We start from the raw sequence: 26548 nt of genomic DNA, 5'->3' as shown, positions 1-26548 counted from the left end.
TGAAGCTCTTCAAAATCGACACTGGCAACTGGGAAGAGGTGGCACTGGACAGATCCACATGGAGAGAGAGCATAAAGGAAGGGTCACAGATTGCAGATGTCATACACAACAGAAGCAGAAAGAAGGGTGAAAATGCAACGGCGCCTGGTGATTATATATGCCCAACCTGCGATTGCAGCTGTGTATCAAGGATTGGCCTCTTTAGTCAAACAAGAAGTTGCAAAGGGAAAAGATCGTCTCTCGAGACGTAAAATGCCACAGACAGGTATAATATTAATTTGGTTGTGTTCTAAACACTTCTGTATACTGAAGTACCGATACATTTTTTATTGTTTCTTAAAGTAAAAATTGCAACATTTTTTACATTTTTTGTTTTTCTTTAGAATAGAAGACGAATAGTTAGATAAGTGGGAAGTAGACACTTTTTTTGTTGTTGTTGTTGCTGTTGTTCGTAGGCTTTCTTCAATTTTCTCAAGCTAACCATTAAATTGTAAATATAGCGTAATAGATTTAGTAAGTAGACTAGTAACAAGAAACACATTATATAATCCTTTTTTTAAGACAATACCTACGTTATAGGACTTATACAGTCGTTATTTTCTATTAATGACTGTCACGAATGAATGTGTGTATGTATGTATAATCTATTTTTACACTCTGCGCGAATGACCGGAAGTGTGCTTGTTGTCAGAGAGTGGACAGACAGAGTCCAGCTTGTGTGAGATGCCGTAAAGATTATCAGTGTATGTGTTTGATCGAGTGTTACTGGTTTATTTATAAATACAGCTGGACCAGGGACACCTAGACGTATCGAGACCTAAGGTAGTTTGTACTGAGTTATAAGTAGATAAGAGTATAAATATAATAGGAAAGCTGTAAAAATAACTAATAAATGTTAGATTTAAAAAAATGGAACATTTTTGCTTCGCTTCTTTCCCCTTTCGTAAGCCCCGAGAAATACTCCTGGTTAAGTGAAAGCATAGATCTACTACACTATATAATATTCAAATGATAGGCCTTTAGATCTAGACTTAGAAGACGAAACGCAAAATGTTCCTGAACATTGATTTATTAAACTCTTGAATGAATGCGGAAAAATCATTAGACATATAGTCTGTTCAAGATAAATATTTTCTAGTTCTCTAGCCATTTCTTTCTTTTTTTTTTACTTTGAAAAATTATAAGTCTCAAACTAGAGTTTTGCCATGTGACCATAGATTACATTAACTGTCAAATTTCAAGAAAAATCGTTAGAGCTATTTTCGAGATAAGTGTTCAACCAACCTACCCAGAAGTCTCCGCAAAGGTACGAGTTAACTATAGTATTGTAAAAAGCGACAATATTTTATTAAAAATGAAATGTGTTGCAGACGAGATTCATCTTCCCGCCAAAATTGATCCATTCGCTACTGTTCCTGTTACCCATGAATCTACCAGCACTGGCCTCTACACAACGGGTCACGCTACATCCACTTCGACAAGCCACCAATTAAGCTGCACCACGAGATGGTCTGCTGCGTCTGCTGTTGGAGATGATAAGACAACAGAGGTCGGCTGCAATGATGGAGAAATACTGACCGGATGTTCCAGTATCTTAAAGGTGAGGTCTAAATGAAAAGTCTCACGAGAAGTTCAAGTCTTACTAACAGCTTTTATTGATCTGCATATCTGTTGGAAACGTTCTTCACTGACGTCAAAGTAAAAATGTTGGTCATGCTCCGGAAGCAGGGGCTTAGCTAGGAATTTGCCATCATTTGGGGAACCCGGAGGCTTGCCCTCTTTGGGGAAACCCTGCATTTCGCGTAATATTTAATATTTATTGTAAAAAAACACTCATTTGGATGCCCCCTCAAGTGGGGGCCCGAAGGCATTTTCAATTTCTCCCCCTCCTCCCCCACACTAGCTACGCCACTGTCCGGAAGTCCCTAAAAGGAACTAATTCGGCTTTGTCTGCGTTAGATTGACAAAATACACCAGCTGACCACAAAACATATTGAGCCAAAAACTCACTAATCATGTTTTTATGTGTGTGTGTGTGTGATTCAGATTCCTACAGCCTTTTAACGGGTCTATTCCCCACAGTTGTTTGTCATAACTCCTAATGCCTTCTGAATTATGAATAATAATATTAATAGAAATACACTTGAAAATAAGGATTTCTGTCAATCCATATAAACAAAGGTATGCCGGTAAATGGTTTCTTGTTTTATCATTGTATTTTCATTCAAACAGAATAATGACTGGGTACGAGACGGGGAGAAAATGGCGGTCACCAATGGAAAACCAGTTTGTCAGGCCATCAATGGCGCAGGATCTCACATAGGTATGTTGTTGTTTTTTTAAAGCTAGAATGGAACATTCGGTTTATTGGAAACATAATTGACTGTGAATTTTACCTAGATGAAGATTCCAAACTTTTTCAATAAGTTCAAAACTAAAACCAAACAAATTAATAACACTGTCTTAGAAAAGACTTCAAATACTTAACGTAAGTTTTATTTTAACGAAATGAAGCTGATTATTAAAAAATAATAATACATTTTTACAGTTTTGCAATGATATTATACGATTGCATGAGAACAATGAGAAATATACTATATCTTATCTAAAAGGCACCCAGGCCGTGGCTCGCTGTTGTAGTCTAAGTGGGCTGACATGTACTTATAAATCTGCTGGACCTGCGGGTATTGGTGTTGATGACCAGCTTGTGATCCCATGTGCTTCTGATGGCTATCCACTGGGTAAGCTGCTTAGTCTAATAATGGGATATGCGACTAATTGGCTAGTCCACATAGCTCGCAGTAGCTTGGCTCTTTAGTAGAACATGTCACTTGTATTTATGCTAATGTTTTGTTCCTTCAATGTACGTACAGGTTGTGCTGCTACGTCCTGGCTGTCTACTTTTGATGGAACAATTTTCACGAATACATCTTGCATAGCTCAGAATGATGAGCCTAGACCAAGTAAGTCAATTGTCCAGAGAATAAATATCTTACTGTCAGTATTTGAATCATTCACTTATATCGTTTAATAAGAAATAGTATCTTATCTCTGCCTGTGGTCCTATCTGGAGCAAAGACCACCAACAACCTTTTTCCAGTCGTTTCGGTTCTGGGCGTGGCTCTCCAACTGTCATGACCATCTGCTTGGCATCAGCTTCCAAATCTCGGCGCCATGTATTTCTGGGCGTCCCTACTTTCTCTTTCTTGGAAGATTTCTGGTGAGGGCTTGTGATATTGAATGCAGGATTACGAATGATGTGGCTTATCCACCGTCATCGTCTCTGAAGGATATCTACTTCAATGGGATGCTGCATTCGCTCTTTGTAACAGAAATATATTTAATATCATATTAATTAGAGATTGGCCCACTGAAAGGTAGCCCGTATTTATCTTCATTCATTTCTGAATTAGAGCAGATCATATCACGTGTTTTGTGCACTCTTCTGATTTTGAAATCCTGCAATAGGGCGATTGCTACTTTTTTACTGGGTAAAAGGAGGCTCGGTGGCTGAGTAATAAAGCTTTGCACCGAGGGCCCCGGGTTCGAATCCTGGTAAACACTGGGATTTTTTAGTTTCGGGATCTTTGAGCGCCTCTGAGTCCAACCAGCTTTAATGGGTCCTGACACTAGTTGGGGAAAGGTAGAAGCAGTTGGTCGTTGTGCTGGTCACATGACACTCTCGTTAACCGTGGGCCACAGAAACAGATGACCTTTACACCATCTGCCCTATATATTGCGAGGTCTGATAGGGGAACTTTACAATATTTATAGTTACAAGAATCAATGACATGAACATAAAGTAACCCTTGCTCTTGTCTCGACAGCTGTCTACGGCAGTGCTGCGTGCTGTAAAGGTGGAAACATCAAATGCTCAACTCTGGTGTCAGCCCCAAGTGGTCACAATGTTGGGGACAAAGCGTCCATTAAATGTCCGAGTGGTCAAGTGATGACTGGGTGCAACGTGTTCACAGAGAATGCCAAAGCTGCTGGAGCTTATATTGAAGGTAAACTTCATTGTATTCTTTGCCTGCAATAAGAAGCGTGGTCGAGAGGCTAAGTGCGCCTGAACTTGGCTTGGCTTGGCTACCTAGAATGGGTTCGAGGTTCGACACCCGACTCGGGCAGAGTTGTGTTTACTGAGCGCCTAAAGGCAGCACGGAAAACCAACTCCTAGATACCCCCTCGCCCCCCACTGGTCCACAAATGAGATTGGACCAAAAGCGCTCTGAGCATGCTATAATCATGAAAGTAGCGCTATATAAAAGCCATAATAATAATAATAAATTCAGTAGCCGTAATCTGTTGCAATGTTATGTGTGTAGCCAAGGACAAATACCAATGTAGATCAGGAAATACTTTTCAGTTGTTCATTCAGATCCGATGGAATAAATCAATATTGCAGTCGTACGGACCTATAGAGAGTTATTTCCAATGTATTGTAATATTTTCAGTTTTTTCCACTACTCAATTGTACTCTATTACAAACAAAATAATTTCAATACTTATTATAATTCAGTCAACAGGTGAACTAGACTTCCATTAAAAAGCTCTTTAGATCTATATTTAACTAGGACTTAAAGATCTACACCTAGATCTCAGTTGTAACTTCCAGTAATCATTACAGCGATTTCTCAATCTTAAAAATATTGCTTCATTTCAACTGCTATACTATTCCTATGCTTATAGCGTCATATAATTTTCCGTTCGAAGGATTAACTTTCATGTAGTATAAATAAATATTTCGCGACTTAAGGTTGCCATTTACCAAGTGACACTTTGTCAATTATGGAGTTTTGAACTTCTGATTACTTTCTTTATAAACCTTCTGGTTTCAGCTCAAAACGGTGCTGATACTTGCATAGCTGTTAACGGTTATCCAAGATTTGGACCCGAGAAGGGAGTTCAAGCCTACATTACCTGCTGCCATGTCTAGATCCTTATTTGTTGCTTCCGCGACACTCATGTACATTGAGATCATAGACATAAATAAATATAGACTGGCCGAAGGAAGTAACTTCATGTAACTTGAAAACATGTATATCTATTGCATTCGGATTTCCGAATTATGAAAAATTGCATGATCTTCATTCTTAGAGATTAAACAAAACACTAGTGAACATATTGTAATACATATATAGGTTATGACTGAAATAGATATGAATCCTTAACTTTTATACTGCTCATAAATGCTGTATAATAAAGTACACAAAATTGCAAGTCACAAATGTTCGTTTCATAAAACTCTTTAATCGGCCAGTCTATATTTATTTATGTCTATGATTGAGATATGGAATTTTTTAATATATATATATATATATATATATATTATGTTTTGGTCAGTGTCTCGTGAGTTCATAGACTACATTTTATTTCTGAATGAAAATAAAATTTTGAAAAATAATACAAATTTGATTTCTAAGATTTGCGTTTTATTTCTAGAATAAATGTTGAGTCTAAACTTATTTGAAACTGTTTTTAATTATTCGATAATATTGTTTTGTTGTTTCTTATTTCTGACTTTATTTCACTTTTTATTTAAACAGCTCCCTCTGTGCTCTTAAGATATAGTTTTGTCTATTACCTTTAATTTTACCTATAATCTCAAAAAGCCTTACACTCAACCTGTAACGTTATTGGGCGCCTCACACTCAGCCTGTAACGTAATTTTGCGCCTCAGCCTCAGCCTGTAGCATAATTTGGCGCCTCACACTCAGCCTGTAACGTAATTTTGCGCCAAACCCTCAGCCTGTAACATAATTTGGCGCCTCATACTCAGCCTGTGACTTTAAGCCTTGTGTTCATCACAACAATACTTTTCTACACACACACACACATACACTGGGTGTGCTGAGTTAATGCAAAGGACTTATTTAAGAGGGGGCGGGGGCGTCAAATTATTACACTCTTAGCTATCTACACGAGACACAATTCCCTGTCCAGTAGTCGGTGATAATACATTACTAAGCCTGCACATTAGTTTTCATGATCTAAATGGTTAATGATTGCAAAGGTAAATGATTGTTATTAAGCTGCACCGTCTTCCTTATCTCTAAGGAGTTCAAGGCTAGGAACTTAAGTTTACATTGTGTCCAGTTAAAATTAAGCGTATCAAAACAATTTAATTCATTAAGTACCAGTGTCCCCAGCATGCCTGTTTTAATCGGGTTTATTAAATGGTATTTTTATTAAATTATAGCACTAGAAATTTAAATACCATTCACAGCCCCATAAGTAATGAAAAGTTTGATTTATTTGGCTTTTAATAATAAAAAATCATGATTTAAAAATGGTTTTATGATTATGATTTTATCTATTATGAAGTAATGAAAGTGAAAGTAATCCTGTCCACCCCCACAAAAAGAACATCTAGATCTCCTGGCGGTCGACAAACAAGAACACATTCTTGTCTTGTTCTGAGATTCCGAAAAAAAAAAAAATCAAATGTCAACAATTTTTTCTATATTCACGTGACTCTGCATTTTTCGATATTCCTACAATGATCATTTGCATGCATGAGCAGGAATTGAAGGTTTAATTACTCAAATTGTCCATTTTGACAGGACAAGATTAGTTGCCAATCGTAAGATTTATAACTGATGGAAAGTAGACTCTTATCATTAGCTTATTAGCTTTGTAGGTGAGTAGATTGTATATGAGAGAATGATTTTGGTGTTGAGAGATACCTTGTTTGTTTATCCCTTAGACTAGGGGTGGGCAACCTTTTTCTTTCGAGGGCCGGATTAAAAAAAAAAATGGGGAATGGTGGGTCGCATATATATATATATATATATATATATATATATATATATATATATATATATATATATATATATATATATATATATATATACCAATATAGGAATTGTAACAAGAGTTAGTAATAGAGCTCATTTTAGGAATTTGAAAAAAAAATTATTATGGTCTTTTGACATCACAACATTTTACCACAAATGTAATTTTTACTTAATGTGAAGTATTTAATTCTTTACACACGTACATTGTGTTCCGTAAGTGTGGAACTAGCTTACTTATTACTACACTTGTTTAGTTTCAAACAAGGGCAATAAAAAGGTTTGTTCACGATGTAGGTGGACCCAAATAATGTGAAAGTTTATCAGCAAACTATTTTAATTAAAGTATGGACATACAGCTTCTGGCACCCATAAAGCTCCCACGGAAAAACTGACTGACCCTAACTTCTCTTACACGTCATAATTTGATTGGAGGTATGTCTTCTGGAGCTTCTGCACTAAATGCTCAGCTGGGGGTATTGAAAACTGGTTTTTAAGATCTTGACGTCTTAAAATGATTCACATTTCATGTGCAAGCAACCTATTGCAATTCTTCTGATATTTCTGCTGTAAAACTTGAAGTCTGTCTTTCACTCTCATTAGAAATGTTAGTAACGTCACAGTCAATGTCTTTTAACTCTCTCTCCGTAATTATTTACCACATTCTGGTGGAATCAACGTTGGTATCGTCAGTTAGGAGAGAAAGAGTTAAGGAACTGAACAATTTCTTCCTTGAGATCCCACACTATTCTCAATACCTTGCAGTGCTAAGCCTGCGGGTACAACTGTGTTACCGAGCATCGAAATATTTTGTTTTCAAATGTTCAAGTACTTCCCTGAACTGCCTGTGGTTAAGACCCCTAGCTCTGATACGTTTGATCACTGAGATAATTGGGTCAATAATATCATTGATATTCAATGCAGTTAGAGATTGTGATTGGGATATTGTTCTTTAATTTAATTTACTTTTCTTAGTCAGTTGTTACACTTGCAGTTTTGTCCCATGCCTACTCAGCACTTTCAACACAGTTCTTCAAAGTATAGAATAAATACTAGCCTGAGTTTGTGTCTTTGGCTAAATGTTTCAAAATAAAAATAATCTTCGTTTGCTTTAAAATTTTTAGATTTTAGAATGACATATAGGGATAATATTACTTTAGCCTCTCCCATCATAAGTGATAAAAGTCAGATGTTTCAATAATTTATATAGATATTTATTTATTTCTAATATATTTGCATTTTTTATTTTTATAATCTTTGAGCACACCTGGTTACAGTAGGTGTCCTCGGGATGCACGGTGGGCCACATGTGGCCCACGGGCCATAATGTGCCCACTCTGCCTTCTACTGGTTTGAGTTTTGAGCAGTAGATTTATGATAAGAATAAAAGACAAAGTCTCTTGAAAGCTCGGCTAGAGGAAAGCTTCTCTCCACCTCACTGAATGAAAGCAATCTTTTTGAAACGATTCCAAGCAGATGCTAATTCGTGACACCTGTTTTAGTTTGTTTTTCTGTAGCCCTTAACCTAAGACTTTCGAGTTGGAGGGTGAGAGGCCGTAGGACACCAGATAAAACGTCTTCAAATTGTTCTTCTTTATATTACATCTGGCGTGTGGAATCTGAAAACGGTATCTTGATTATTGATAGGCTGTTTGAATGTTCTATTTCATATCCGCCAATGCAATAAATTTGATGTTAATTAGCATCTGTTTCGCTTCCCTAGTTGATTTTATTTGGCATTTGTTTTTCTTTCCTAGTTGATTTTATTTGGCATTTGTTTTTCTTTCCTAGTTGATTTTATTTGGCATTTGTTTTTCTTTCCTAGTTGATTTTATTTGGCATTTGTTTTTCTTTCCTAGTTGATTTTATTTGGCATTTGTTTTTCTTTCCTAGTTGATTTTATTTGGCATTTGTTTTTCTTTCCTAGTTGATTTTATTTGGCATTTGTTTTTCTTTCCTATTAGATTTTATTTGACATCTGTTTTGCTTCCCTATTTGATGTTATTTGGCATCTGTTTTGCTTGGCTATTTGATTCTATTTGACATCTGTTTTGCTTCCCTATTTGATTCTATTTGACATCTGTTTTGCTTCCCTAGTTATCTCCTCTAACAAACGTTTCCACCTGGATGCCACGTTGAGGCACGTTGAGGCGCAGAAGTGTTGTATGGGACTTTTACCTCCATTTTTAAACACTAAGGCTTCACTGTCCAGAAAGCTAGCAGTGCTTTTCAGTTTCCCCGTGCAGTGAGACAATCCAATTTGAAACAGTTGTATCTCTCTCAAAGCTTCTCACACTAACAAAACTCATTCTGTTCTTCTGCCTTCGTATATCTTCTTGGCAGCGTCGACGTCTGGGTTCGAAGTTGTAATGAGTCCCTGAGAAGGCCACAATTTGACAATGCGCGCCAATATTTCTTGATCGTTTTTGTCTAACCGCCACCGTTAGGCTGTAGAGGTTCTTCCAGTCTTCCTCCTATACTGCACTGCTCCAAGGCTGTCCAGGCTTTTGTATTCCTTAGACCTGTTCTACTCACAGAGAGATCATCGCTAGAGCACTCTCGTGGGTTTGCGGATTCTATCGAGACCATTTGTTAAAGGCTTCCATTCTACAGACGTGTGACGTGGCAACGAGCTATTGGTCTAAACTGTTGTGACGTTGCAGGTCAGTGTTGAGGCCTTCTATAACGACTGGTCTCGGTTCTAGTGTGGGTTGAGAAGTGCTCCTTACTTCCCTAGTGTGGGTTGAGAAGTGCCTCCTTACTTCCCTAGTGTAGGTTGAGAAGTGCCTCCTTACTTCCCTAGTGTGGGTTGAGAAGTGCCTCCTTACTTCCCTAGTGTGGGTTGAGAAGTGCCTCCTTACTTCCCTAGTGTGGGTTGAGAAGTGCCTCCTTACTTCCCTAGTGTGGGTTGAGAAGTGCTCCTTACTTCCCTAGTGTGGGTTGAGAAGTGCTCCTTACTTCCCTAGTGTGGGTTGAGAAGTGCTCCTTACTTCCCTAGTGTGGGTTGAGAAGTACCTCCTTACTTCCCTAGTGTGGGTTGAGAAGTGCTCCTTACTTCCCTAGTGTGGGTTGAGAAGTACCTCCTTACTTCCCTAGTGTGGGTTGAGAAGTGCTCCTTACTTCCCTAGTGTGGGTTGAGAAGTGCTCCTTACTTCCCTAGTGTGGGTTGAGAAGTGCTCCTTACTTCCCTAGTGTGGGTTGAGAAGTGCTCCTTACTTCCCTAGTGTGGGTTGAGAAGTGCTCCTTACTTCCCTAGTGTGGGTTGAGAAGTGCTCCTTACTTCCCTAGTGTGGGTTGAGAAGTACCTCCTTACTTCCCTAGTGTGGGTTGAGAAGTGCTCCTTACTTCCCTAGTGTGGGTTGAGAAGTGCCTCCTTACTTCCCTAGTGTGGGTTGAGAAGTGCTCCTTACTTCCCTAGTGTGGGTTGAGAAGTGCTCCTTACTTCCCTAGTGTGGGTTGAGAAGTGCTCCTTACTTCCCTAGTGTGGGTTGAGAAGTACCTCCTTACTTCCCTAGTGTGGGTTGAGAAGTGCTCCTTACTTCCTTAGTGTGGGTTGAGAAGTGCTCCTTACTTCCCTAGTGTGGGTTGAGAAGTGCTCCTTACTTCCCTAGTGTGGGTTGAGAAGTGCTCCTTACTTCCCTAGTGTGGGTTGAGAAGTACCTCCTTACTTCCCTAGTGTGGGTTGAGAAGTGCTCCTTACTTCCCTAGTGTGGGTTGAGAAGTGCCTCCTTACTTCCCTAGTGTGGGTTGAGAAGTGCTCCTTACTTCCCTAGTGTGGGTTGAGAAGTGCTCCTTACTTCCCTAGTGTGGGTTGAGAAGTGCTCCTTACTTCCCTAGTGTGGGTTGAGAAGTACCTCCTTACTTCCCTAGTGTGGGTTGAGAAGTGCTCCTTACTTCCTTAGTGTGGGTTGAGAAGTGCTCCTTACTTCCCTAGTGTGGGTTGAGAAGTGCTCCTTACTTCCCTAGTGTGGGTTGAGAAGTACCTCCTTACTTCCCTAGTGTGGGTTGAGAAGTGCTCCTTACTTCCCTAGTGTGGGTTGAGAAGTGCTCCTTACTTCCCTAGTGTGGGTTGAGAAGTGCTCCTTACTTCCCTAGTGTGGGTTGAGAAGTACCTCCTTACTTCCCTAGTGTGGGTTGAGAAGTGCTCCTTACTTCCCTAGTGTGGGTTGAGAAGTTCTCCTTACTTCGCCAATAGATCGCACAGTACTTCCCACGCACTCTGCTAACATGACCCAGTTCCAATCGGCACTGCGTGTTCTGGTCAGGGCAGTCCCATATTTCGCTTTAATTCACCAATTTCTCTCATTAAAAAATGCGATCCCTAGTGCAGCCTTTGTGTATGTAATATGTATGCATCATTAATTGTTTCAGGACTTAGCTTCACATTCGTATAAAAAGAAAACGCCTTGATGTTTGACTTTAACGAGTCAGTTGTGACATAATAATTCTGCATTAATTTATTTGTTGTTTAAAAAAAAACCAGCCAAGTTCGTTGATACTTGCTCTAGATAACAGAAACGTTTTTTAAGCACGCCATTTTGAACTCTGGAATAGCGGCATTAAAAAAAACACACAGTCTGTGGTCTACTTATAGACTTTGTGAACACTGTGATGTATTAGTACATTTCAGTGAAACGTAATGGTTAGGCGGTTGTGTCAGTATTTTGGGGTTGTGTATCTGTTGGTGAGTGTGGTGCATGGCGCCCCGGAGTTGTTGACCAATCCAGGCTTCGAGAGCGGCTTAAACAATTGGGTTCACGATGGTTTTACGATGACAGTGGAGAAATCTGTGGTGCATGGTGGGACATCAAGTGTGAAATGCACAGGAAGGTAAAAATATTTTAATGTCAGCTAAAGATTTTGCGAACTGTTGTATTCTTCTTGTAAGTTGTAATATGCCTAATCTGTATCTGTAGAGTTTCTGTGGATCAGAAGATTGATTGAGTGTTTATGTACGCGTAGTATTACTCTGAGTTCTTTATAACAGACATACAGATCAAGACCTATACAATAAAGTAAATAAATCAAAGAGCGAAGATCAAATATAAATATATAATTCCGACCGGGAACGATCTAGTCTCAGCTACTATAGCAAAGATGTTGCTCCTAAGAAAGTCCAGCCTTAACTGTCTCTTTATCTATATCTAAGCTACAGTCTCGCTTGGAATTGATGTTGTTACAATAACGCGTTCACTAGCAGTCAAGTAAGGTGCATCGTGTGACGTAGCCAACCGCAGTCTATTATTATGTTTGGTGTGTTGTAGGATCAAAAGTTTTTCCCTTCAACTTTATGTTTCAAAAAAGCTGGGTTAATTTGTGGTAAGGTTGCTTTTCAGTTATTTAAAGATAGTAAAAGCTCGGAGGGCAGTCAGAATGAATGAGAGAAGAAAAGTGAGATGGGGCATGCAATGTAAAGACAGCGAGAGAATGAGCCTTTAAGCAATGGTTACTTATACTTATGTTAGTTTAAAAAATAATGACCTAAATCAGTGCTGAAAAGAGCGAAATACTAGTTAGTGGTGGAGACAGTATGAGATGTTGCTTACAGTTGAATTGGTAAAAATAAGAAGTGAATTCTTTTAAATATTGAGGGTCAAGCATTAACAAGGGTTGGGGGATTAATAAAAGTGATACAAGTTCTAGCTTGGCTTCCGCTATCATGAGCGAATTGTGGAAAATCTACTTGTGAAATGAAGACTGGGATTCTAAATTTCGGGATTTTAAGGCGCCCCTGAATCCAGCCAGATCTAATGGGTACCTTTCATTAGTTGTGTGAAAATAAAGGCGGTTGGTCATTGTGCTGGCTACGTTAACCGTAAGCCACAGAAACAGTTACTATTACATCATCACAAGGTCTGAAATGTGTAATTTACTAATAATTAGATCAGGGGTTTCTCAACCTGTGGGTTGCGATCCCCTTGGAGGTTGATTGACAATTTGACAGGGTTCGCCTAAGACCATCGAAAATATGGATTGTTGTTGTCTATTCTTCTATTGCTGTTTGTGTGTGTGGGGGGGGGGGGGTCGCGGCAGAGTGGGGGATTGTAAAAAGGGGTCGCCGAGCATAACAGGTTGATAACCGCTGAATTACATCATCTGGAGTTTCTTCTGTTCCCAGAGGCCAGTCATGGATGGGCCCAGGCCAGTATATCACACCAAAACCTGGAGGCCGTTATGCATTTAGCGCTTACCTGAAACTTATCAATGACATCTCAGGCACTACTTATCAGAATGCAGCCATCAAGATCAACTTCAAATGGAAAGACACGGGTTAGTTTGTACCACATTTTTTTATGGGTGTATAAAGTTATAAATCTGTGTTCTTGCAATGTTTCAAGTCCGTTGTTGTTCTTGCAGGTGCTGATGACTATTTTGCGGTTACTAGTCGACCATTTTTAAACGTTGCACGAGGGTGGGTGCATATAGGTGCAGACTTTCGGGTTCCCAATAGAGGTATTTACAAACTTTTTATTTACAAAATTAGAAACTGAAAGCAACGTGTCCTGTGTGGAATGTGTGTGTGTGTGTTTCTATGGTGACGGTGGGAAGAGGTAAGCGATTGGTTGTGAATGATGCAACATAGGTGGCATTGTCGTCACTTGGTCTTAGTTAGGACAGACGACTCAAGAACGTGAGCCTGAAGGTTGTGTTATTGTAGTGAGTTAGATTTAGTTAAAGAATATTATTACTGGCGTCTATTGTGTGTATGTCATCTCAATTCAACTTAATTTTGTTTATATTATACATTTTAGTGTTATTAAGTTGGTTCATAAAAGGAAGCTATTCAAGTTATTGTAAGTTTTATTAGTTAAGATTCATTACGCCTATAACGGTTTAGTTGTTAACCAGCAGTTTGGTGCTACGGGTTAACGACAGGGTGAATAGTGAGAAACAAAAAGAGAGTTAAACAGCCAGGGAAAGATAGAAACAGACAAAGATAGAGTAAGATATACATATATTATTGTGGATAGGCTGAGAAAAAACATTACTATCTCTAAATTAACTAATCAGGCGACTTGTGGTCTTAACAAGTATGAATAACTATTTACGTATAATAAAATTCCACACTGTGTATATTAGTTTGGACAAAACCAGACAAGGTTCTGTACAAATAGGCCAACACATCAATACTGATTTGCAAACTTTAATTTTAGGTGCGTCCTTCATAAGTTTTGCTATTATACAAAAAAATTAATTCCCTTGCTTTGCTTTCTGGTAAAGAATATACCCAGGCCAAGATCTACTTGGAAGGGCTCGCGCCCCATGTTGATTTTTACTTTGACGACGCTACTCTAACGGAGATTCCCGAGGACAGAGCGTGGAAGGCAGAAGCTAACCAGAGGATCGAGTCTTTAAGAAAGAGCAACATCCACTTCAAGTAAGATAAACAGATTTGCTCGTTCCCTCTCTTCCCTAGTCTCTATCTCTCTTTATATATATATATTCCTTTCCCTCTCTCTTCCTCTTCCCTCCACTCTCTCTCTCTCTCTCTTCTCTCTATTTCTCATTTTCCGCTTCAATCTCTCTCTCATTGTATCCTTCCTCTCCTTCTCTTTTTCAAACTCACTCATGCTCTAAAATGAGTCGATACAATAGCTTTTAAAAAATTTGTATAAACAACAGAAATGTTTATTATCAACTAAGCTTTGTGTCAAGTATCAAACTTTTAACTACATTAAAACATGTTATTTTCTTTTCAATCATTTGTGAGATTTTGTCTCTAGGTTCAACGTCGGCTCTGGATTTAACGTGAATGATCTCAGAGTTGAGGTATTGGCTTATATTGTCTTTGTAAATAAAAAACAACTAGTTTTGTTTTGTATTTTAATGAAGTTTTGAAACTAAAGTTTTTGTGTTAATGTCGAATTTCAAATCATTTACTTTGGAAGACTTAAAGGTAAATGTAAGACTTTTATATCTCAGATTGACCACAAGAAGCACTTGTTTGGGTTCGGATCTCAGATGCCCGCTGACTATCTAGTTAATCCAGACTTTCGCCAATATCAGAACATAGCTTATTACATGTTCAACTGGGCGACTATAGAACAGTACAAGTGGCCCTACAACCGTGGAACTAAGGTCAGCAGTAAAAATATTTAAAAAATCTTTTAAAAAACAAAGCAATCTAAAAGTAAGAATCTCGCACTAACAACTATATCTCTAAAAAATGTAGAAGATTTTTCCCTTTTTTCGATATGAAACAAATTTATAAACAATATTTTAAAAAACTTATTATTTATGTTTTTAATTTATTGGTGTTTGTTAGGTAAAAAAAATAATTGTTTAAAGTGTCAACTTGATCTGAGAATGTGTGTGGGAGACATAACGTGTAAAATAATTTAATGGGACAAACCCAACATATTTAAAAAAAACTTTTCCCAGATACCCCCTATCCCCTCTGGTCAATATATGAGATTGGGGTGACCGGTTATTTCATCCCCGGTCACTTCATCCCCGGTCACTTCATCCCCTGGTCACTTCATCCCTCGGTCACTTCATCCCCGGTCATTTCATCCCCAATTAAATATTGTATATATAAATATGATTATGTAGAATGCTTTTAGACATTTTATGACTTGTTACTAATGCGTATACAGTGTTTCCTCTTCCACTTTGTTTTCTTCATGAGAAATCTTATATTATATTGTAAATCTGGGTGTGTACTTGGCTATAGCGCTTCTATTGGATGTGGGGGTTGTAATATCATAATATTATCCGGATCGAAGGCCAAGGTTTGGTGGAAGTAGTAAAAAATCATTTGAGAGATAGAAGTGCGATTACAATAATTATGACCGTGCCGGTGATAACTTATCATCAGAGGCCAAGGTGTGGTGAAAGTACGACCATTTTTCACTTTATTTTATTTATCAATCGCTCTTTCTTGGAAATGGGCGCGTAATTTTTAGCCTTGAAATAAGGTTTTATTTTTTTCTAATAAAGGCTGAGTTCACCCATCCTCGTGATATCATGTCGCCTGTATAAGTTTTGCTTTAATTCCTTTTAAACATTAACGTGTTACAATTTTGTCATTTAAATAAAAAATGAATACATTAAATATTGCTCATTTCATGATTTTTAAAATGACAATTTGTTAGATAAAAATGATCAGATGATGAAAATATCAAGGGGATGAAATGACCGGGGATTAAGTGACCAGGGGATGAAGTGACCGGGGGATGAAGTGACCAGGGGATGAAGTGACCGGGGGATGAAGTGACCAGGGGATGAAGTGACCAGAGGATGAAATGACCGGGGATGAAATGACCGGGGATGAAATTCCCGGGGATGAAGTGACCGTGGATGAAGTGACCGGGGATGAAATGACCGGGAACCGAGATTGGACCATAGCGCTCTGAGCATGCTATAAGCATGAAAATAGCGCTATATAAAAGCTATAATTATTATTATAATTCCATTATTAAAATTCCCATACAGGATAATCCTGACTTCTCAGTGGCAGTGGCGGCGACAGATGAGCTAAGACGACATGGGTAAAAGAATTCCTTGTCTTCATTCGTTTTCTATTTTAAACAAAATAAATCAGCAGAAAATTGTATTCACGACTCTAAATTAGAGATGGGAAACGAACCGAACCCGAACCGAACGAACTGAACTCGAACCTCACTTATGACCGAACCGAACCGAACCCGAACTTTGAAACTGCTTAGTACGAACCGAACCGAACGAACCCTCCTTATCTTAACCGAACTAATTTTGCAATTTGCACATCCTTTTTTTTAATTTTTGGTTTAAAAAAAATAAAAATTACTTAAATATTTTATTTAAATTCTATTGATTCCATTATACTTTGAAAACTTGGGAGGGGGGGGGGGTATTTTGAAAACTTTAAAAAGAAAAAAAAAGCGACGCGCTGGGGTTCCCATGGGTTTTTCCATACGTGCCGGCTCCTCCCTGGCCTTGAATTTTCGCGGGCTGTTTGCAATATTGGTTTTGAGTTGAATAGGCGCCCTCTAATTAGATCTAGATCTAGACTCTAGTTCCTAGTAAGTACAAAGTCAACATTAAAATATTGTCACTTTTATTTGAGATGGCTGTTAGTTGAGAAAAGAATAGTTTTGGCCAATTAGAGAGTGTAGATATAAATCTACAATAAGTTCATTTGTGTTCTAGTTTAAAATAAATTTTAATTATCTTCTATTAAGTGATTTATTTTTACAAATTTGTGAAGTATTCCATATTGGAATATTATCAGTGGCGTAGCAAGGGTGAGGGAGGGGGGGGAATGGAAAATCTCCCCGGGCCCCCACTTGAGGGGGGCCTCAAATGAGTGTTTTTTACAATATTCAATATTACGCAAAATGCAGGGGCCCCCAAACAGGTCCAGCCCCTCCCGGGCTCCCAAATGATGAAAAATTCCTAGCAACGCCACTGAATATTTTAAATATTATTTTGTTTTGCATCATTGATCATCAGTATTTTTAATGCAGCGTTTCTCAAACTTTGGGTCCTCCCCCGTGGGTGGGGATGGCGAGTACCTTGAATTGGGGGATGGGGAGACGCAACTTCCTGACAAAAAGGGGTGTCATAGAGTGTGTGTGTGGTGTCTGGTGGCGATAAGAAGAGGTTAAGCGACTGATTTGTGTTTATGCATTGAGTATGATGAAATTAGCGTAATGCAAATGTGAAACGGCAGACAATCTTGAGACCTAGATTTCGTTTAAATATCAGTATATTTCATTAATATTAGGCCTACATCTCTATCAAAAGTTAAATATGTGAATATTGTAATAACAGTTAGGCTATATTGAGTTGTTCACATAAGAACTTTATTTTAAAGTTTATTAAGTTTATATGTTATTATAAGGCTTGTCTTCGAGTCCGAAGATTAGTGAGGAATGCAGTTTTTCCCATGGCTGCGCAGTCCCAGATGTGACCTATATATTTTGCCACATCCAGGGCAAGCATAACCACTGTCCGCAGGTGGTCCATTTAGTTTTTCTTTTCGCGTCTGCGTTTGTCCTCGGCAGCGGATTTTCTTTTGGTCTCAAATGTGTATCCCGCGGCCTTCGGGAGTGAACTGCAACTGACTCGTTCTAAGGCCGCATGCAACCAGGTGCTCTCTTCTATGTCAGCTAAGCAAAGTTGACGCCTAAGCTGGTCTTTGAAGCGTTTCTGTGAGGCGCCTGTTATGGCGGCCACCTTTTAGCTCACAAAAAAAAAAAAAAGACTGTCTTTGGCATACGTTCGTCTCCCATACGGGATACGTGCCCTACCTAGCGTAACTGACGGACCATAAGAAGTCCCTCTATACTATCCTTACCGGTAAAAATATAAAACGCCTATATTGGTTCAATTGTACTAGCTGTTCGTAAGCGACAAACCAACGACCAACTAACAAGGAGAGGGGGCATAGAAAAAAAAAGTTTTATTTTCAGTGTAACTTATCTGAATATTAGTATAATTACATGTTTAAAAATTAAAATATATTAAGTAGGAGATGTCATTTTATCTTCTAATAAGACCTTGTCAACTGTAGATTGCTTTTTGCGAGGCGCGTATGCACAATATGGGTCAAAACGTTTTGAAGAAAACATTTTAAAACATCTCCGCTATTGAGATTCTTCTGCATTTTTTGTCTCAGAATAGTCGAATTTCTACCGTATATTGCAATTTATTATAGTGACGACTTATGTGTGAAAAAAAAAATCCTCGATAGAGATGCTTTACACGAAGAATATTTGTTTTTTTATTATGATGAATTGTGCGTTCTGAAAGAAAGCACATCGATATTAGCCTTTAAAAAAAATATCTCTTCTTACTAAGAGAAAAAGGTTAGAATACGCTTAGCGCCGAGTCTTGCCCAGAATTAAACCACTTGCCGACTTGAGCAAAAACCTGCCGCATCTTCAATTCTATCTCCATTAAGAAATTTTTACATTGCTTAAAATGTATGTAGGCAACATTATTTTGGAAAAAATATTGCCCATAGGCCTATTATATGTTGCAAAGTATTTGTTTTATGTAAAAATTAAACTTAAAGTGTTTTATCTGATAAATTGTATTAAACCTTATAACTTAATTTTGCTATTACATAATTTTATAACATCGAACCGAGCCGAACCCGAACTTTAGACCTGACCGAACCGAACCGAACCCGAACTATACTCGTCATGGAACCGAACCGAACTCGAACTTAAATCTGACCGAACCGAACCGAACCCGAACTTTAAAAGTTGGGTTCGATTCCCATCTCTACTCTAAATTATAATATGTACGTCAATGTTGAAGTTTTTTTTTTCATTATTTAAAAGCTCATTGTTATTAATTCATATCACAGCCTTAATGTCAGAGGTCACTGCATGTTTTGGTCTGTACCAGGCAACCAGCCAAGCTATGCTTCATCAATGACCGGTCAAACATTAAAAGATACTGTGGACTCACACATCAGATACATGACAGGAATAACAAAGGGAAAGTAAGTGAGATTAGGGATAGTTCAAAATTGAATATAAGTGCTTATTTCCCTTTATATGCTCAGCACAAAGTCATTTTAAAAAAAAAGGTTAGCGACCCCCCGGGGGTGGGGAGGGGGGCGGGTCAAAGATTTGCGGGTTTTTTTTTAATCTCAGCATATAATGGGAAAAAGAGATTTATATAATTTTGGGATTTATTTTGAATAAGAATATCTTATTTATTTTTTCATAATTCTTTGTTTAACGTCAGTTATGTAATATGACATAAGGCCATATCATCAAATCGTGTAATAATGTTTATTAATGAAATATGATCGGAAATTATTTTTTTTGGTCTAAAATTGAGGATGCATCTTTAGCGTGTATTTCAATAAATCCCCCCCCCCCCCCAAAAAAAAAAAAAAAAAAAAAAACAATTCTTTGACTAAAAGCCTACAATCAATAACATCATACCTAATGACATTCAACGTTCGATCTCGATGAGAGAAAGCGGAAGTCGAATCAAATAAAAGTTCCTAATATTTATTGATGTCCTGCTAAGAACAGCTGCTGTTCTGGAAAATTGGAGAGATTTGTTTATGCCTTTATTACTTTGGGATGTTCATGGAAAAAGGGGCGGGGGGGGTGCCAATAATGTACAACGCCCCGGGCGCAAGCTGTGCTCACTACTACTCTGTAATCAACTATTGTATTCTATGCACAAATAAACTATTAGTCTTTTAAGGAAAGTTCAACTACTATTTTTATAAAGTGTGAATCCCTGAGCTAGACTCTAATTATAAACCAGGCCGTAGCTTACAGAGTGAGCTCGTAGCGTTATACCATGACACTCTCTAACAGCTAGGTGGGCAATCTCTCAAGGGCAGGTCTATGTCAAATGTCACGAATATAAACACAGCAATGTTGACATTTACTTTGATACAGGTTATCGCACTGGGATGTCAACAATGAGCTTCTCCATGGGCGCTTCTTCGAGACCCACACAGGGGATGAACACTACAGCTACCACATGTTCCAGGCGGTCCACGCCGCTGATCCTAAGCCGACACTGTTTCTGAACGATTACAACGTGGTGGCTTATGGCGAGTACACGCTGGTCAGTAGACTCTTTTGTAATTGTATCAACTGGCTTATGGCGAGTACACGCTGGTCAGTAGACTCTTTTGTAATTGTATAAACTGGCTTATGGCGAGTACAAGCTGGTCAGTAGACTCTTTTGTAATTGTATCAACTGGCTTATGGCGAGTACACGCTGGTCAGTAGACTCTTTGTAATTGTATCAACTGGCTTATGGCGAGTACACGCTGGTCAGTAGACTCTTTTGTAATTGTATCAACTGGCTTATGGCGAGTACACACTGGGCAGTAGACTCTTTGTAATTGTATCAACTGGCTTATGGCGAGTACAAGCTGGTCAGTAGACTCTTTTGTAATTGTATCAACTGGCTTATGGCGAGTACACGCTGGTCAGTAGACTCTTTTGTAATTGTACCAACTGGCTTATGGCGAGTACACGCTGGTCAGTAGACTCTTTTGTAATTGTATCAACTGGCTTATGGCGAGTACAAGCTGGTCAGTAGACTTTTATAATTGTATCAACTGGCTTATGGCGAGTACACGCTGGTCAGTAGACTCTTTTGTAATTGTATCAACTGGTTTACAGATAATATATGTAATATTGTGAGGCTTGAGTGCTTAAGCTCGCTGGGTACTTTTCTGGATAATGGAATAACCGTAAAATAAGTTTAGAAAAAGCGTCTTTAGTACATAAGTCATAATAGTGTCTATATCTAGTCATTTAAATGTAGCAAGATAACATTCTGTGTGGTGATCTAACAGAATGGCAGGAGAGCCGCTGGTCGTCCAATTTTACGGTATACGGATGTATGCAAACGCGACTTGAGGCTCTTTAAAAATTGACACTAATGGTTGCGAAAAAAGGGGCACTGCATAGATCCACATTGAGAGCGAGCATAAAGGAAAGGTCCCAGATTGAAGATGTCATACAGAACAGTAGTTGAAAGAAGGGTGAAAAAAGCAACAGAGCCTGGTGATTATATATGCCCAACCTGTGACCGCAGCTGTGTATCAAGGTATGGTCTCTTTAGTCACACAAGAAGTTTGCAAAGGGAAAACAATTTCTCTCGAGACGTAAGATGCCACAGAGAAATGTAGCAAGTGAAAGTCATTTGTTATTGTTTAAAGAAGATCACTACAAGTGTAAGAATGTAAATGAGAGTGGGGCGGGGGAGGAGTTATCCCAACCCCCATGTCTTCTCTCAGACGTTCTGTCACTATTGGCCTGACTTTGTAGTGACTGAAAGTTTTCTCTGTGACTAAGTCTGGTCGGTAACCTTAAATTAGGCTGCCACGCCTTCCAGGTCAGAGTTTATAGAACGCTCTTGGTCTAATTCTTCACTGTAGCCTATTTCTCATGCATCCCATTTTTGTAAACCTATTTTATCATTACAAAACTTATATCGTCTCACCCTGTCTGCTTGTCACGTGATTTCCTGTACCTTCCGTTCTATGATCAAGTTGAAACCTTATGGTACTTTGCACAATTAGGATTTTTCCATAACAGCACATGAATCATTCAAACAGTCGACCAATTGATACAGCTAGTATTAATTATAGTAGTTTCTTGTTACTCATATGGATCAATAATCAATATGGTCAATATATAGTTAATTGGTTTGATTTTAGGAAAAGTAATTCTAGTACAATAACCAATCACTGAGAATAACTGATCAAGAAAAAAAAAGTGAAAAATCTTACATTCAGTGAGCCTTCTATATAAATATACCAAGTTCTACAGCTAGTCAATTTGGCCCCAAAATGGTTAAGTTGCTAGCAGGTTCTGTAAAACATTCACTGGAAAGAACTAACGTCAGAGACTTGCCTTAAGCCTAGATGATTTTATTAGACCATGACCATGATTGGGGCTTTGAACTTTGGCGAGAAAACAACATCAAGCCAGAATAACCCAACTTAAAGCTTACTGAATGAAACTAAACCAAGATACAGGGAGCGCCATCATATCTGGAGTGGCGCCACGCAAAAGTGTTACAATAAAAACACTGACCTAGAACATCGCCGAGTAAGTTTTGGCGCATGAGGAAGCATTCAACCGACTCCCTTTTGATTGCGTCATCAGTTGTGTGAAGTTGTCACATAATGGAGTATATTATTAGATAATGTCGATAGCTCTTTAACATTCTATAGCTCAAAGAAATCTTTATTCTGAATCACGCATGGATGCAGAATAATAAGAAATGTTCGCGCCTTAAGTCTATAAATAAAGTAGAACTATGCAGACATGGCATTTAGCGACACTATGTTTTACAAGTACTAGGTTGGCCTTCTGTAATAACAGGCTTAACAATATTGAGTGGCTATCAAATTTAGGGGACGACGCTGTATAATTATTATAGAGAAGAAAAACAAAAGCCTTGAGTGTCCTATATAAGGAATTTGTTAATATAGATCTATATATTTCCCTTTGACAGGCTTACTTGGACCAGATCCAGCAATTCAAGGCTGCTAATGTTGGGTTGGGTGCTGTTGGGATTCAGAGTCATTTCCCTTCTTATACAGCCCCGGATCCTACGCTCATGAAGGTATATGTCAAATGTCTATATAATTTTAGTTTGTATTGTATTACCAATACACGTTTTATGTTTATGAAACAGTCGGATCGAAACTAATTATATCACATTTTTGTTTTCCTGGCTGCACCTGCAGCATGGATAGCTGAGAGGAGTCTAGGGCCCTGCTCCCTATTGCTAAAGTCCATAAACCATTTTCCATTAGAAAGTGAACGAAAAGAAGTTATACATGAACTACTATAAATTAATCTTTTCTAATTGCTATTACATCAAACACTTACACAAGTCATATTGGCCTATACTCTTTCCAAAACACTCAAGACCCAATGAAGAGCTACCGCTCAAAGACATGCGCAGGTCATGTAAGGGAGAAATATAATCGGCTCAAGGTATGAACATCTCTAGCAATGCTTCTCAGCCTCAATGTAACGCACGGGTGGTAACGGTCGTTAGAGGAAACAATTAGGCCAATAGGAAAGCAAATCGAAACCCCCGTCAGGCTGGGGCGCCTAAGGAGCGAGTCCATTGCACTGAAGGGGATGAACGAAATCCCCCAAAAATTTGTAAATATCCACATACCGTTTCTCAAGATGCTGCCTCTATGGCGGACACCTGCACGGCTGATGAGGTACAGAGATGGAGCATGGGGGTTCTTTCTCCGGTGCGTTCGGTCCTTTGCCTCGCTTCCAACCCAAGAGGTAATAAAAATAAAAATGTAGATCTGCTTGGATTTTTCCAGACATATATTTGTTCAGACAGGCAGATGGAGGCAAGCTTCCATAAGCTTAAAGTTCCAAGAGTCTTAGTCTCAACTCTTTGGACCACTGGCGGATCCAGGGGGGGGGGGCGGTATGGGCGATCGCCCCCCCCCCCACTCGGCCGACCCTAAGGGGGGGGGGGGCGGACGAACTTTAGTATAGGATTCACACAATTTGTATACGAATTTATTACTTATGTTAAAAATATATGCTAATTATTTATATTTCAACCTATTTTTAGATTATTTCGCCCCCCCCTCTAGTATGTTGGCCGATTTGGTGGGGTCGGGAGGGGGCGATGGTATCAATCCCGCCCCCCCCCCCCATACACACACTTTCGAGTGGGGGGGGCGGTCCAATTTATTGGTAGAAATCACAGCCTGCTAACACATCAATTAAATATCTATATCCTTGTAACTTGTTATTGATATTTTAACCGATCTTTATATTATGTCGTTCCCTGTTTGCCTATTGGTGGGGGGGGGGACGAATACCTCTTCTGCCCTTCCCACCTAAACCCTTTGAGTGGGGGGGGCAGTCCGTTTTTATGGAGAAATCATAGTTTGTGAACAAAATTAGTTGAATTAATATATAAATTTTATATTATGTCGCTCCCTTTCTGGTATTTTGGCCGATTCGGTGGGGTGAGGGGGGGGGCGATTGCATGTACTGCCCTCCCCACTCTAGCCCTCTGAGTGCTGGGGGGGCGGTCCTATTTTTGTGGAGAATCATAGTTTGTGAATAAAATTAGTTGAATATCTATATAATATAAACTGCGTATTGATATGTGAACCCATTGTAAATATGTCGTACCACACTCTAATCTCAAATTGTATCATTAGTAAATTTAAATGAAAAAGGGTTGTACCAGGTGGGAGGGGCGATACATGCAATCGCATTTCCCCCATCGGACAAATCAATACTTTTTCTTTTTGTATTATAGTTAAGAAATTACAAAATTAAAAAAATCTGTCACTAATATAATTTATATATACTATAAATTAAATTCTTATATCGAGTCGCCCCATACCTGTTCTTTAATGCCTAATGCAATCTTTAGCAGAAATTAGTAAAGGAGCGAGGATTAATCGTTTTCACTCTACCGCCCCTCCCATTTCCAGACAGAGTTTTTGTAATTTCACATGAAGTTATCATAAGTATTTTAAGAAAGACTTTGCATTGGAAAAGTTAGAATTCAAACGAAATTTTTCAGTATAAGAGTCATGATTGAGATGAGTTCTAAACTTTTCCCAACCTTTACTCAATCTGATATTTTTCTAGCTAAATAAATTTGGGACTATAACCCACAATTTATACTAGAGTTTTCTTGAATACTATTTATCGAATAAGTTTTTCGGCGGCGATCCTCAAAGCAAAAATCTAAATACGTGGGGTATCCTATCTTTTCAAGGAACAAATCGGTTTTATTTGCAATGTATTATGGGCCTATAAATTCAAATTAGAATATTTTTCAAGTACAACATTATTCGAAAGGTCGTTTTTTAATAATATGAATAATGAGCTTCAGGTCAGGAGAATGCGTTTCTGCAGTGAAGAATGCAAGAAAACGCTTTTGGCGTCGGGGCTTCGCCCCGAACTTCATTTATGTGTAATGAGTTGTAGATGTCAGGAGAATGCGTTTCTGCAATGAAGAATGCAAGAAAACGCTTTTGGCGTCGGGCCTTCGCCCCGTACTCCATTGATGAATAATGAGCTGTACTTGTCAGGAGAATGCGTTTCTGCAGTGAAAAAAGCAAGAAAACGCTTTTGGCGTCGGGGCTTCGCCCCGAACTACATTGTGAAGAATGAGCTGTACTTGTCAGGAGAATGCGTATCTGCAGTCAAAAAAGAAAGAAAACGCTTATGGGGTCGGGGCTTCTCCCCGAACTCCATTGATGAATAATGAGCTGTACTTGTCAGGAGAATGCGTTTCTGCAGTGAAAAAAGCAAGAAAACGCTTTTGGCGTCGGGGCTTCGCCCCGAACTACATTGTGAAGAATGAGCTGTACTTGTCAGGAGAATGCGTATCTGCAGTCAAAAAAGAAAGAAAACGCTTATGGGGTCGGGGCTTCTCCCCGAACTCCATTGATGAATAATGAGCTGTACTTGTCAGGAGAATGCCCATGATATATATATATATATATATATATATATATATATATATATATATATATATATATATATATATATATATATATATATATATATATATACATATATGTGTGTGTGTGTGTGTGCGTGCGCGCGTGTGTGTGTGTGTGTGTGCGCGCGCGCGCTGTATGCACGTTTATGCGTAGGGTTAGGGTTTGGAAAAAAATCGCCCCCCCCCCCCACTCCAAAGTTCTGGATCCGCTAGTGCTTTGGACAAACAATTTTACAGGAATAAAGTAATCGCTTTTCATTTCGTTTAGCAATGTTTATCGAGTCCGTGAAAAAAAAGGCAACTTTAAAAAAAAATAAGAATGTTTTTTTTTCTTTAGTATCGTCTCGACCTATTAGCCAAGGCTGGATTACCAATGTGGGTAACTGAATTGGACTTATCCGCTCACGACGAGAACACAAGAGCCGACTGGTGAGTCAAGTGTTTGTTATTATCTTTTGTTTAAAACTTGTTTGAGTTTCTAAGGATATGTAGTCAATGATTTCTAATGTTTCTGGTCAGGTATGAGACGGCGCTCAGACTCTACTTTAGCCATCCGTCTATTGAAGGAATTATTTTCTGGGGCTTCTGGGATCACGACATGAGTCCCAACATGGCTTTGGTGCACGGAAACACTTTTGCGGTGAGTTCAATTAGGCATAACTGATAGCCGTTTGTTAGTTAATCAGCTTCTTAGTCCAGAAATTTTCTAAGACTAAGACAAAGACTAAGATTAAGACTGCTTTATTGATCCTTATGGAAATTTGTTGTGATTACAAAGGACTCTATTCTCATATAAAGACAACACATCAGCA

At 38.7% G+C, this 26548-nt stretch overlaps 2 protein-coding genes across 6 annotated transcripts in view; both read left to right on the top strand.

The window, feature by feature from the left end:
- LOC106075843 (uncharacterized) overlaps positions 1-4995 on the top strand; it is a 19406-nt gene extending 14411 nt beyond the window's left edge. The window contains exons 14-19 of the mRNA XM_056020300.1: positions 1371-1600; positions 2233-2323; positions 2613-2741; positions 2874-2963; positions 3828-4007; positions 4839-4995. Of these exons, the coding sequence (XP_055876275.1) occupies positions 1371-1600; positions 2233-2323; positions 2613-2741; positions 2874-2963; positions 3828-4007; positions 4839-4936 (818 nt within the window). The 3' untranslated portion in view covers positions 4937-4995. The remainder of the gene's footprint in view (positions 1-1370; positions 1601-2232; positions 2324-2612; positions 2742-2873; positions 2964-3827; positions 4008-4838) is intronic.
- Positions 4996-11363: 6368 nt separating this feature from the next.
- LOC106051868 (uncharacterized) overlaps positions 11364-26548 on the top strand; it is a 37966-nt gene continuing 22781 nt past the window's right edge. Inside the window, exons 1-12 of one of the 5 annotated variants that reach the window (XM_056020271.1) lie at positions 11394-11624; positions 12913-13064; positions 13152-13247; positions 14016-14172; positions 14519-14564; positions 14718-14873; positions 16230-16285; positions 19093-19230; positions 20153-20324; positions 22737-22847; positions 26074-26165; positions 26256-26376. In XM_056020271.1, coding sequence (XP_055876246.1) covers positions 11434-11624; positions 12913-13064; positions 13152-13247; positions 14016-14172; positions 14519-14564; positions 14718-14873; positions 16230-16285; positions 19093-19230; positions 20153-20324; positions 22737-22847; positions 26074-26165; positions 26256-26376 — 1488 coding nt within the window. In that variant the 5' untranslated portion in view covers positions 11394-11433. Of the gene's footprint in view, positions 11625-12912; positions 13065-13151; positions 13248-14015; positions 14173-14518; positions 14565-14717; positions 14874-16229; positions 16286-19092; positions 19231-20152; positions 20325-22736; positions 22848-26073; positions 26166-26255; positions 26377-26548 lie in introns of all 5 variants that reach the window. The other 4 variants (XM_056020264.1, XR_008776565.1, XR_008776563.1 and 1 more) reach the window with 4 other exon arrangements.

The sequence above is a fragment of the Biomphalaria glabrata genome, chromosome 1 (assembly GCF_947242115.1).
Source record: "Biomphalaria glabrata chromosome 1, xgBioGlab47.1, whole genome shotgun sequence".
Taxonomy (NCBI): Eukaryota; Metazoa; Mollusca; class Gastropoda; family Planorbidae; genus Biomphalaria; species Biomphalaria glabrata.
This window is presented reverse-complemented; position numbering and strand designations above follow the sequence as displayed.